This window comes from Crocuta crocuta, unplaced genomic scaffold (genome assembly GCF_008692635.1).
Source record: "Crocuta crocuta isolate KB4526 unplaced genomic scaffold, BGI_CrCroc_1.0 scaffold176, whole genome shotgun sequence".
Taxonomy (NCBI): domain Eukaryota; kingdom Metazoa; phylum Chordata; class Mammalia; order Carnivora; family Hyaenidae; genus Crocuta; species Crocuta crocuta.
The window spans coordinates 10,029,716-10,042,397 of record NW_027531905.1 but is presented as its reverse complement, the minus strand read 5'-3'; the positions used below and the strand labels follow the sequence as shown (position 1 = coordinate 10,042,397).

The following is a 12,682-nucleotide window of genomic DNA, read 5'->3' as shown; positions in this document are numbered from 1 at the left end:
GAAATATATTTTGGTGAAAATGTAGGATTTCTTAATTCTTAATTAATTGACTAACACATTTACTTGGAGGTCAACTTAACTATGAGCAGTTGGGTTTTACTATGAGTTATTTGGGGAAAGCTACAGAGTCAGAATTTATTGTTAGGATGATGATCTGCGCAATCAGTGTCAAACCAGTTTGCTGCATGAAGCTACAGACTGGTCCTGTGATGCTTCTGACCTTCGAAGGCAGTCTTCACATTTTTAAAAAGACATGAAATGTTTCTTGAAAATGTTACCACTCATCATAACTTTGATATTCCATATTTTTATGGAATTGTATAAACATTTCCAGGTGGAAAGGATGGAAAGGAGGAGACAACATCATAATGTAAGTGAGTACTGGATGGTTGTTTGCAGACTAAAGGAATAATCTGGACTCCTCACATCCTCAATGACCCCAGAAGTCACTTGATGACACGAAGTGTAGGCTTATCTAAAACTTCAGAGAAGTTAAAGGTAGTACCCCATCATACCTCACTTCCCTTTTAAAATTTATTTCCCACTGGTGCCTGGGTGGCTCAGTCGGGTAAGCGACAGACTCTTGGTCTCAGAGTTTTGTGGGTTCGAGCCCTACATCAGGCTCTGCATTGTCAGTGCAGAACCTGGTGGGGATTCTCTCCCTCTCTCTCTGCCCCTCCCCTGCACATGCTGCCTCTGTCTCTCTCAAAATTAAAAAATACATTTTTAACAAAAAATAATTTCTGAAGAGCCAAGGCTGACCCACGTAAGCCAACCCTCTCTGGCTTGTCGCTTTCTTCTTCTTCCTTTAAAATTTAGGATTTGACCCTGCAATCTCTCCCTGCTATTTCCCCACAATAGCTCAGATTACCATGGCTAAAAATGTCAACTAATGAACTATAGCCATGCAGTTAAAGCATTTAACTCTTGAGTGTATGCCAATGGCAACAGCTTAATAGTGGCCTTTTGGAGGCAAGTGCACATATTTACTGTCTAACCAATTATGCTTTTTAAGAATTCCAATCAAAATGAAAGTTTCCTTAATGTCACTCATGATGCAATCATTCAGAGGTAGCCTGGGATTTTTGGTGTACTTTAAATTATACCACCTAGGCAGCTACTGTATAATAAATACATTTTGATGAAATGAGACCGAACATATTTTATCTTACTTTGTGTCAAGCACTGCACATGATACACACTTTTGTTTCACTTGGGTTTCCATTTAAAACTAAAAAGCACCGTGAGGTGCTTGGGTGGCTCAGTCTGTTTAGCGACTGACTCTTGATTTCAACTCAGGTCATGATCTCAGGGTTTGTGGGTTTGAGCCCCGCATGGTACTCTGTGCTCACAGTGCAGAGTCTGCTTTGGATCCTCTGTCTCCTCTCTGCCCATTGCTTGTGCTTGTTCTCTCTCTCACAAATATATAAATGTTAAAAAAATTTTAAAAAGATAAAACTAACAAGGCAAACAATAAGTGTAAAAACTGCCATATCTTCTTTATTATTGCATACATTTTAATAAACATGGACAGACTGGATCAAACAAAATCTATACTTGGGGTGCCTGGGTGGCTCAATTGGTGAAGCATCTGATTCTTGATTTCGGCACAGGTCATGATCTCACGGTTTGTAAGATGAGTCCTACATTGGATTCGGCACTGATAACACTGAGCCTGCTTAGGATTCTCTCTCTTTCCCTCTCTCTCTGCCCCTCCTCTACTCTCTCTCTCAAAATAAATAAATAAACTTAAAAAAATACAGGATCTACAGTTTAAGCTCCATCTACAGCATGCAAAACTTGAGATGATTAAACATACTCAGCATCACATAGAGGAAAGAGCTGAAAACATTTCTTTTGCTATTTTTACCCAATTAGGGGTAAAAATCATCTTTTCTAAATTGCTATTTTCCATAAAAAATAGCTAAATAGCCCTCCAGCTTGTTAGTGTTCCTACCACCTTATAAAGTTTGACATTTTATAATACATCAGCTATTGAAACTTTGGGATGGATTACAGCAACACTTTACTTTAGAAATGCTATAAAAGCTTCTGTCAAAATGAAAGGGATCAAGCCTTGGCTACATGACTTGCGTGAATTCGGTCAATAATAACTAACAATTACTGAAAGCCCATGAAGTGCTAAGCACTATGCTAAATGTGCTACACATATTAATGTATTTAGTCTTGATGATGAAACAATTCTACAAGGCAGATACAATTATCATCCCAATTTTAAAGTTAAAAAAATTAATATTTTGAGTATTTATACACTTGTGCAAACAGGGTAGAGCAGATATTTGAACTTAAGCAGGAGAATTTCAAACCCCACTTTCTTAACCTGTCAGAGGATTTCTGAGTCTCAGCTTTCTTTTCTATAAAAAGGGTATATGGGGCACCTGATGGGCTCAGTCAGTTAAGCATCTGACTCTTGATTTCAACTCAGGTCATGATCTCACAGTCATGAGAAAAGGCCCCATCTTGGGCTCTGTGTGGGTGTGAAACCTGCTTAAGATTCTCTCTTCCTCTCCCCTCTCTTTCTTTGAAAAAAAAAAAAAAAGTATAATAACAGCATGTTCAAAACATTTACTCTTTACTGAGCGAAATATTTCATACTCCTTTTGTTTTGCTTCCTCTGCAAATGAGAATATTACTTATATTGATTTACCTGAACAGGCATTGCCCATAGATTGGGACACAGGAACAAGAACCACATGAGTTGATTGGTTTCAATGGCAACCAAGTTATTGATCTGTCCCAGGGTCATCTCACCCATGGATAAATTAGATGTAGAGAGCCTAAGAATTTTATTGTATATCATCGCCTGCAAAAAAAAAATGTATTTGAAACTTTAAACTTAATCAACACTGTTTCCTTACTTCCATTGAAAATATGACATTTAAAAAATATTTTTGGAAAAAAATCCCTGTTATGACATCTTCAGCCGACTACTATTTTCAGTTTAGCATAGTTACTTTCAGTCTTCAACTAAACACAAACATAACTTTCTGGCTATATAATCAAAACATATATTTAGCTTTAAACATAAGCTCTAGAACAACTTGAAACAGAGGTAATTAAATGAAAGATCTCAAAAGCTTTCTTAATATATTACTACAAAAGTTTTTTTTTTTTAAATTCAGTGGGTCTGCTAATTCTGTTTCTTTTATCGAGTAGCTCCTAGAAGTGTTGAAGTTGTAGAATCAAAGTCAAAACAGAAAGAAAAACAAAGCTGACACCACTACCCTTCCTATCATTGAATGGCATATGGCATTTTCGATAAACAAGGATCATTCAAAGCTGCACGTACCAGCAGAGCTCCACGGAGGTTAATGCCAGTCTCTATGGTTACGTAGTAGGAAGCCTGCAAAAATGTCCTTTGCAGAATAAGGGCCAAGAAAAGAAGAACTGCTAGTACATAAGCATTTTCAAGAAATTCCTTTGATGAAAGAGTTTCTGAAATCTTGTCCCAAAAGAAAAAGACATAAATTAGAACTGGCCTTTTCATATACCAGATATACAGCTCACACTTATCAAATGATGCATAATTTTTAAATATAAAAACTGAATGTCTCTATAATGCAGCAGTGGAATGAGCCATAGCCAGGTAGTTTTGGCTTTTCTTCACCATGTCTGCAGATATAAATTTAAACAAGTTCAATGCATAAAATCCCAAATTGATCATTAAGATTGCCGGAAATGCCTAATTGTAGAAAAAAAGGTAAATTTTAATTAAAAAAAATGTAAGTACATTTTTGGGAAAGGTATATTCCATCTTGAGGAGTAGTAACTGAAGATCAAAGTTAATTTAGACTGTAATTTCTACTGAAGTAGAAACCACAAAAGTGATAGTTGGTCAGCAAGAAAAAATACAATTTTTATAGCTTTACTAATTTAAACTAATTCTACAGTTGACTTAGTCTAATATTCATATATCTTAATTTATATTAACAAAATAAGTGATAAATTATGAAGTATGTAATTTGGCTATTGATTTCACCCATGTTGACACTCCCAATGACAAAACATAGCTTATAAAATTGTGTCAGTAGGAATATGACTGAAGTCATAATAAGGATATACAAAACTGATTGCCTTTTGTATTGAACAACAGTATGTGGTAACTTGGTTAGAAGTGAGAGAAAGGTAACACTCAAATAAGTACATCATGTCAGTTTGGGCAATACTCTTTTTTTGCAGGTTAGATCCATTAAGTTCTACTTCTGGACCCTTTCTTTTCTTTCATGGGGATACATACAAAATGTGTAAGTTCTGTTCCTTCTCAGAAAAATGTGTGATTAATATGTGTAAGGGAGAAGGATGATAGAAAAATTTTATGTGTAATTTATGGAACATAATGAGGCTAGTAGAGACAAAACATCACAAAAGTGTATTCAATGGTGAAAATATCTGTTCACTTCAATAATAACTGAACACTAATATAAGCAAGGAAATGGGCTACACATTGTGAACACAGATATGTAGAGTTCACAGTCATTCTGTTTAAAGAGCTTACCACCTAGAAAGATAAGCATATCCATAAATAACATGCTTCCTTATAAATAGCATTTACAGCAAGTGCCAAGGTGAAATCAACAATGTGTTGGAGGGTATGAAGGAGAGTCAAATTCTAACCAGAACAATCAGAAAAGCTTCACTGAAGAGATAGCATTTAATGCAGGCTTTGAAAAATGCATGAAATTTTAATAGGTGAAGAAAAAAGGAAAGGAAATCTGACTGAAAGAATAGAAAAGAAAAACTGATTCATCTAGACTAAATTTTTCTATCTGTGAAACTAGAAAAATCAATTCTTAGAAAGAAACGAGGAAGTTCATGATGCGACTTTCTTAAGAACAGAAAAAACTCTATATTTACAACAGCAAATATACAGTATCTTATACCATATAGCCCCCCAAATAGTAGAATAATATTTAATAAAAATACCACAATGTGACTTGCCCTGATCACTATGAATCAGGGGTCTTTATCATATAAGAAAAGAAAAATATATGTAGTACAAATCACATTGCTAACATGATTGGTCATAGGCCTCTAAAAATTAACTTGGCCACTCTTCATGTACTCATGCTGAAAATTCTTCGAAGAGTTGCTAAAAAGAGCAAAGAAAATAATCAATGTGAAACTTCTAAGCATGGCTTCTGGCACACAGTAGATACTTATCAAATGTCTGTAGGCTCTGAATCTGAGAAATAATTTTGTTGAACAGATGCATTCAATTAATAAACACATGATTTTCTCTACAAGGTAAGTAATTGTTTTCTTTGCTTTAAATACACTCAATTCTCTGTAAATAAGCCTGTACAAACTGTTCATAGAACTGCTTTCATAAAAAGTAACAATTACAATAAAATGTGCCAATAATATGTTCCCTTTCAAAAGCACCACAGACTTACTCCTGTTGTATTATTTGTCCCATTCTGCGTTTCATTCACACGCTGAACTATTCCAGAAATACAGAGAGGTCCAGCGAAACCTAGTAAATCTGCAAGATAACGGAATGTGCTACTAAGCAGAATTGGTCGCCCAAAAGCTCTGTACATTGCTAGCCATATAGATGGAGTCCTGTTTGGATGATCTGCTACTTTTTTCTGAAAGAAAAAAACAGATGAACCAAAATAAAATGACTGGAACAGCATTTAATCTTATTAAATTAAATTAAATTTAATTGCAGGCAATTCCTTCTGATATTTCTGATGATATGTTAAGTTTATAAGTAAATGTTAAGGAGTCCCTTTAGTATAGTATGCATAATCCATATCTTTGCACTCTATGCAAACAGCAGCGACTGAGTGCCTTTCAATGAAATACAATGAAGAGTAAAAAGGCCAGATTTTCAAAGACTTTGCATTATTTTTAGTTGTCAAGGATAACCCAAAACCCTTAAGGCCAAATTAATGTTAATTCTCTTTGGTTTGGAAAATGTATTTCTGTCATGACTATTACCAGATACCTTTGTATGGAAAAGAAGATAGTAAAGTACTAAGATCTAGATTATTGAGAGATTAGTCAAGATTTCTGGAGTTACTAGATCACAAGAGATTTACTACAAGCTAAAGATATTTTACTACAAGATAAACAAAGTAGATCATCCCAACTTCAAATTATTTCTCTTCTAGGTATTTCCTATTTCCATGAATAGTAGTCAGTAATTTTTAGAGTTGTGTTAGATTTGTGTTTCCTAGTTATTCAACAAAGAAATGCAAAATTAAAGAATGGCATATATGCTTAAGCCAACTCATGGCTTCAGAAGTATGTTGTTTGTTGAAAGGATTTTATGACCTGAATAGTCATAATTAAGTCTTAGAGAGGAGGTGGATAAAGATTTTTCATTATGGCAAAGAAACCAAGTCAATGGAAGATCATTCAATTGTATCTCATATTCAATTCTCTGTTAGATGAATAATTCAATTATTTTTAAAAGTTTATCAACACAAGCCATTAACACACCAAGTTCAAGCTAATCTGTGTAATAAAGAGTACTTGGAACACTTAAACTATGTTTAGGCTATATTCTTAATCTTTACTTTAGCAGAGAAGTTTAAAAAATATTATGCAATACTGTTCCCAGAGGTGAAACCAAAGAGATGACTCAGGCTCATTGGTAGTAACCATTTCCTGCAATATTAATTTCATAACACACATTTTTGACACAAAACAGAGGTCATTTTCATCATTTACCATAAATGCTTTGTTTTCTTGATTTAGAACAGACCAAACTCTCACTGATTCACCAGACCCTACTCCCTTCCAATGTTACTGTGAATACCAATGATTTCAATTACAAAAATATTTATTGATGATTACAATATAAAATACATCTACCACCATGTATGGTAGACATGACTATACAGGATGATAACAAGACAAATTGAAAATCTCAAAAAACTCTCATATTTAAGGTTTTTAAAGTAATTATAAATGCTCAAAGAAAGTACCAGAAGAAACCGATTTTGACAGGCATATAGGAATAGTATATAACTTTATTTGATTCAGTTTCCCAAGTTTGGAATACAGACTCCAAATTTTAGTCAATAATTAATTTGAGGATTTAGGTTTCTAAAATGTGGTTATTAATGATATGGTCTGTTTTATTGTTATATAACAAAATTATTGACAACATACTTGAAAAAGCTTCATAACAACAATTTCATGAGTTATTAATGTTATATGGTAATAAGGATCAGATATACATGATCTTTAAGCTTAATTCTAACTTTCCAGATGGTTCCAGAAAAAATGACAGTGTTCCCTCTATCCCTCTTCATGTATGAACTGGGCAACTAACACAATATAACTTTATTTCATTGGTTCCTCTGGTAGACTTTTTTTTGTTTTTTTGTTATTATTTTATTTTATTATTTTACTTTATTCTATTTATTTTATTTTATTTTATTTTATTTTTGAGAGAGAGAGAGAGAGAGACACAGCATGAGCAGGGTAGAGGCAGAGAGGGAGACACAGAATCCAAAGCAGTTTCCAGGCTCTGAGCTGTCGGCCCAGAGCCCGACGCAGGGCTCAAACTCACGGATGGTGAGATCATGATCTGAGCCAAAGCCAGATGCTCAACCGACTCAGCCACCCAGGCACCCCTCTTCTGGTATATTCTTATTGGCCCAATTCACATGACTCAAAACTATTGGGAAAGAGATGAAGAAAATCTGCTCTTCATTAACCATAGATATTTAAGCTCAATACCTTTCTACTTAATAGACCTATTTTCTACAATTATGGACGTGAAAAACAGATACTAAATTACCTTTTGTTCTTCATACGCATCTTTCAGGCAAACATAATTTGTTACTGCTCTCATTGCTATTGGCAATTTTCCAATTGCTTTCAGATCAATAGGCTTTTTATGAGCAGATATGATAAGTGTGTTCATCCACCAGTATGTTGCTTTTGACAATAAATTCACAAATGGTTGAAGAAATCTCACACCCAGATCCTGGAGGTCTTCAGGAGGCTTTACTTTCTGAGGATTCATGAAGAATACATATCTCTGTGGCAAGAAAAATTCCACAGGATAATAATTAGCCCAATTCTTTCCCCACATATTCAAATAAAATTTTAACCTTTCTTACATTTTCATTTCCAGAGGCAAAAATGTATATTTTACCACCTCTTTCATTCCTTTGGAAATATTCTTTGAAAGAGTTTCCTTTTGTTGTAATTAGATTAATTAAATACCAGAATTTCACACTTAATTCCACTTAGAGACAATTCTAAAAAATAGATTATCCCTTTAAAAGATAGTTATTGCTAAGAATCAGTCTTTCATGATATGCTGTGATAGGGTCAACTAAATAAAGAATTTTAGATTATTTAAATTTTTTAAATGTGTTGACACCATTATTGAGTCACTATCTGATAATTTGTGGTTTGGCTGATGTTCCCTAACTATTCTCCACTATTCCTTGCAGTTTGTATCTTGCCATTCATAGCAAACTCAAAGTGCTCCAGTAGAAAACGAATATTAAAATATCATTCACAAGTATGTCACACAACATAACAGCATTATGTGATGCAAAGTACAACAGGTTTGTAATCACAGACCAGGCTATGTGACTTTGGATATAGCTAGAGTTATCTCTTTAGAAGTTTCTTCATCAATGGAATGAGCAAACTTATCTTCTTTTCATTTTGAAATTTCTAGGAATACAATGGTTTGCTTAATATAGGTGTGCTGGGGACACATCATGGATGATGTAATTTTCTGATGCAATTTCATCTATAATATGAACTGAGATTAACGTCTGACACATAACAATTATTCAATCAATATTTACAAATGAATAAATAGATGCTAGGGTTCTGGAATACCAATGGTGGAAATTAGTGATTCGTTAAACTTTTATACACATAGATGATATACATTTGTTTATCCTCTTAAATACAAATGATTTCTGGTTGGCTGTAATCTCTAATATTGAGGTCTTGAATTCTAGTAATTAAACAAAAATGATTAGATACTTACTCTGACCCGAATTACATTGATCTCCACAGCCATCAGGAGTCCATTCAAGATGACCATCATGCCAGTGATGCAGAAACGCAAGTCTGATACTCCCCAACCAAACTGCCAGTACTTGACCAATTTTATGGTTTTTGTAATAAAGGCCATTACCCAATACAGAAATAGCGCTGGAAAAGTAAAAAAGGAAAAGGTAAAAGATGCAATTTTTCCCTGAGTTTTTAAAAAAACTTCAGTGAAATTCCAATATAAATATAGTGCTTTTTAAGAACATATATAATTTTAAATATTCTATTTCCACATAATTTTATTTTTTAAGAAAACAACATATATGCCCTACTGCATTTTTGAAGTTTTGGACTAAAGGTATGGTGATGACTTTAAAATGCTAGTGCTTCAAGATGCCTGGGTGGCTCAGTCAGTCCGACTTCAGCTCAAGTCATGATCTCACAGTTTGGGAGTTTGAATCCCACATCAGGCTCTGTGCTGATGGCATGGGGCCTGCTTGGGATTCTGTTTTCCTCTCTCTCTACCCCTCCCCTGCTCACTCGTGCTCTCTCTGTCTCTCTCTCTCACTGTAACTCTCTCTCTCAAAATAAATAAATACAACTTTTTAAAAAATGCTAGTGCTTCCACTCTGATTATACGTCATAGATGGACAGACGGAAAGCAACATGTAAATAGGAATAACCTACACTACAGAACTTATGTGTAATTCTGTAGACTTTCAAATTGCCTCAATCTCTTGGTCTTGTTTTTTTTAAATTTTTTAACATTTACTCATTTTTAAGAGAGTGATAGAGTGTGAGTGGGGGAGGAGCAGAGAGAGGGGGAGAGACAGAATGCGAAGCAGGTTTTGGGGTCTGTGCTGACGGCACAAAGACCAATGCAGGGCTCGAACCTGCAAGCGGTGAGATCATGACCTGAGCCTAAGTCGGACGCTTAACCAACTGAGCCACCCAGGCACCCTGTCCTGGTCTTGTTTTTCTTTTTCTTCCTTCCTTCCTTCCTGAAGCACCAATTATATTATCTGAAGAATTCACAAGTTGTTATCTGTGTAACCTATCCAATAGGTAAGTGTGTTGCAGTTTCCAAGGGTAGTCTAATGGTATAGCCTGGAGTCATTATGGAATGCATATAGCTATATAATGGGGTTTCTGCTTTCCAGATAGCATTCAAGTAGTAACTCTTCTCACCCAAGTGGCTTAAAATACCATATGTCTCCACAAAGAGAAAAGAAGAACAATTATCCTACAGAACAAACCCAGACTTTAAGTAGTGGGATGTGAAATGTATGGATCTATATCATCTTATACCCACAGCCAGCCTTTTATAGCAAATATGAGATGGGCACAGAGACTCTCCTAGAAATCAAAGACTCAGGACATTTCACAGTTTAAATAAAGGTCAGTACAAATAAATATGGGATGAAAAAGAAAAAATCAAAAACACACGAGACACTCCACTGTTGTACAACACTTACCAGAGTTACTAAAGTTTAAAGGTGGTCACAACTTCCTTAGTGAAAAAGAATTTAACACTGGCAAATAAGCTCATTACCTATCTTGTTTTAGCATAAAATACAAAGTGTCAGAATAGATTTAGAAAAAAACAAACAAACCTACATACTACCTGAAGAGATTCATCTTAAATACAAAGAAACAGAAAGTAAGTAGCTGGAAAAAGATGTACAATAGAAACGTAAACATAAGAAATCTGGAGTGGCTATATTAATATCAGATGAAGTAGACTTAAAGACAAAGAGTATTATCATAAAAAGTACTAATCCAAAGGGATATGTGCACCCCAATGTTTAGAGCAGCATTATCTACAATAGCCAAATTATGGAAACAGCCTAAATATCTACTGACACTTGTGGTGTATATATATATACAATGGAATGTTATGAGCCACAAAAAAGAACGAAATCTTGCCATTTGTAACAACATAGATGGAGCTAGAGAGTATTATGCTATGTGATATAGGTCAGTCAGAGAAAGACAAATACCATATGATTTCACTTATATGTAGAATTTAAGAAACAAACAAGCAAAGGGGAAAAAAAGAGAGAGGCAAAACAAGACCCTTAACTACAGAGAACAAACTAATGGTTACCAGAGGGAGAATTGGGCAGGGGGAATGGGTTAAACAGGTGATGGGGGATTAAGTAGTCCCCTTGTGATGAGCACTGGGTGTTCTTAGCTTACTAAACTGTACACCTGAAATTAATATCACACTGTATGTTAACTAACTGGAATTCAAATAAACACTTGAAAAAAAAAGACAAAGAGTATTATCAGAAATTTTGAAAACTTTTAATAATGACAAAGGGTCCATCGATTTTTCAGAAAGACACAACAATAAAAAAATACACATATGCCTAATAAAGATTTAGAAGACTCTATTATCAACCACTTTGAAATGTTTGATATTTATAAAGCTATATAATACTTAGTCTTATAAAAATACATCCAAACACCTGCAGAATATACATTCTTGTTAAGTGCACATAGTCCTGGCATAGGCTACATACTTAGAAAACAAGAAAAAATAAACTTAAAAGGACAGAATTCATATAACATATATTCTCTGGTCACAATGAAAATAGATTAAAAATCAAGAACAATAAGTATATTGATTTTTCTATTGCTGCTAAACAAATTGTGACAGGGTTAGCAGCTTACACCAACACACATTCATTATCTCACAGTTTCCATGGGTCAAGAGCCTGGGCATGGGATAACTGGGTTCTCTGTTTCAGAGTCTCACCAGACTGCAATCCAAGACTTGACTAGGGCTGCAGTCTCAACAGAAGCTTAACTTAGTCAGTGTCTTCATCTTTGCCATACTCTACTGGCTAGAAGCAGGTCACAGGTCCCATTCACACTCAAAGGTAGAGGATTATACAGGGTGTGAGCACCAAAGACAGAGATTGTGAAGGTAAACTTCAAGTCTTTCTATACAATAAAATATCTAGAAGTCTCCAAATATTTGGAAGTTAAACAACGTAGTTGTAATTAATCACATGTTAAAGAAGAAATCACTAGGGAAATTAGAAAGTATTATAGCTAAATTATAATAAAAATACTACATATTAAAAATTTAAGGATCACAGCTAAAACAATACTTAAAAGAAAATTTATGGGCTTTAAATATTTAATTTAGGAAAAATGACGGATCTAAAATCAATGATCTAAGTTTCCATCTTAAAAACTTCTAGGGGAAGAAGAACAATGAACAAAATTAATAAAAGCATGAAAACGATAGAGATAAAAGCAGAAAGCAATAGAAAAAAATTGAGAAAATGAACAAACCCAACAAAGCCAACAAGGTTGATTTTTTTAAAAGATCAAGAAAATTTCTAATTCCACTACTTTCCCAGCTAGACTGATTAAGAAGGAAATCATAAGTTGCCAGTATTAGGAATGAAAGCAGAATTATCCCTACATATCCTATACACTTAAAAAAGATAATCAGGACATATTTTGAACAGCTTAATGACAAATAAAAAAACTTAGATGAAAGGGAAAATTTCTTGAAACCAATAAGTTACCGAAACTGACATAAGAAATACTCTGAAAAGTCTATGTCTAACAGAGCAGTAAGTTTATAATTTAAAGTCTTCATTTAGATGACTAGGTGGGCAAGAAGGGCATATGCCCATGATACAGAGTATGTACTCTGAATAAA

General features: G+C 34.3%; 1 protein-coding gene across 2 annotated transcripts in view; it reads right to left on the bottom strand.

Annotated features, from left to right (window-relative positions):
• ABCC9 (ATP binding cassette subfamily C member 9) overlaps nucleotides 1-12,682 on the bottom strand; it is a 130,673-nt gene that overhangs the window by 98,791 nt on the left and 19,200 nt on the right. For both annotated transcript variants that reach the window (XM_077774540.1, XM_077774541.1), the window contains exons 7-11: nucleotides 8,996-9,162; nucleotides 7,778-8,020; nucleotides 5,415-5,609; nucleotides 3,311-3,463; nucleotides 2,669-2,824 (exon numbers count right to left, since the gene is read on the bottom strand). In XM_077774540.1, coding sequence (XP_077630666.1) covers nucleotides 2,669-2,824; nucleotides 3,311-3,463; nucleotides 5,415-5,609; nucleotides 7,778-8,020; nucleotides 8,996-9,162 — 914 coding nt within the window. The remainder of the gene's footprint in view (nucleotides 1-2,668; nucleotides 2,825-3,310; nucleotides 3,464-5,414; nucleotides 5,610-7,777; nucleotides 8,021-8,995; nucleotides 9,163-12,682) is intronic.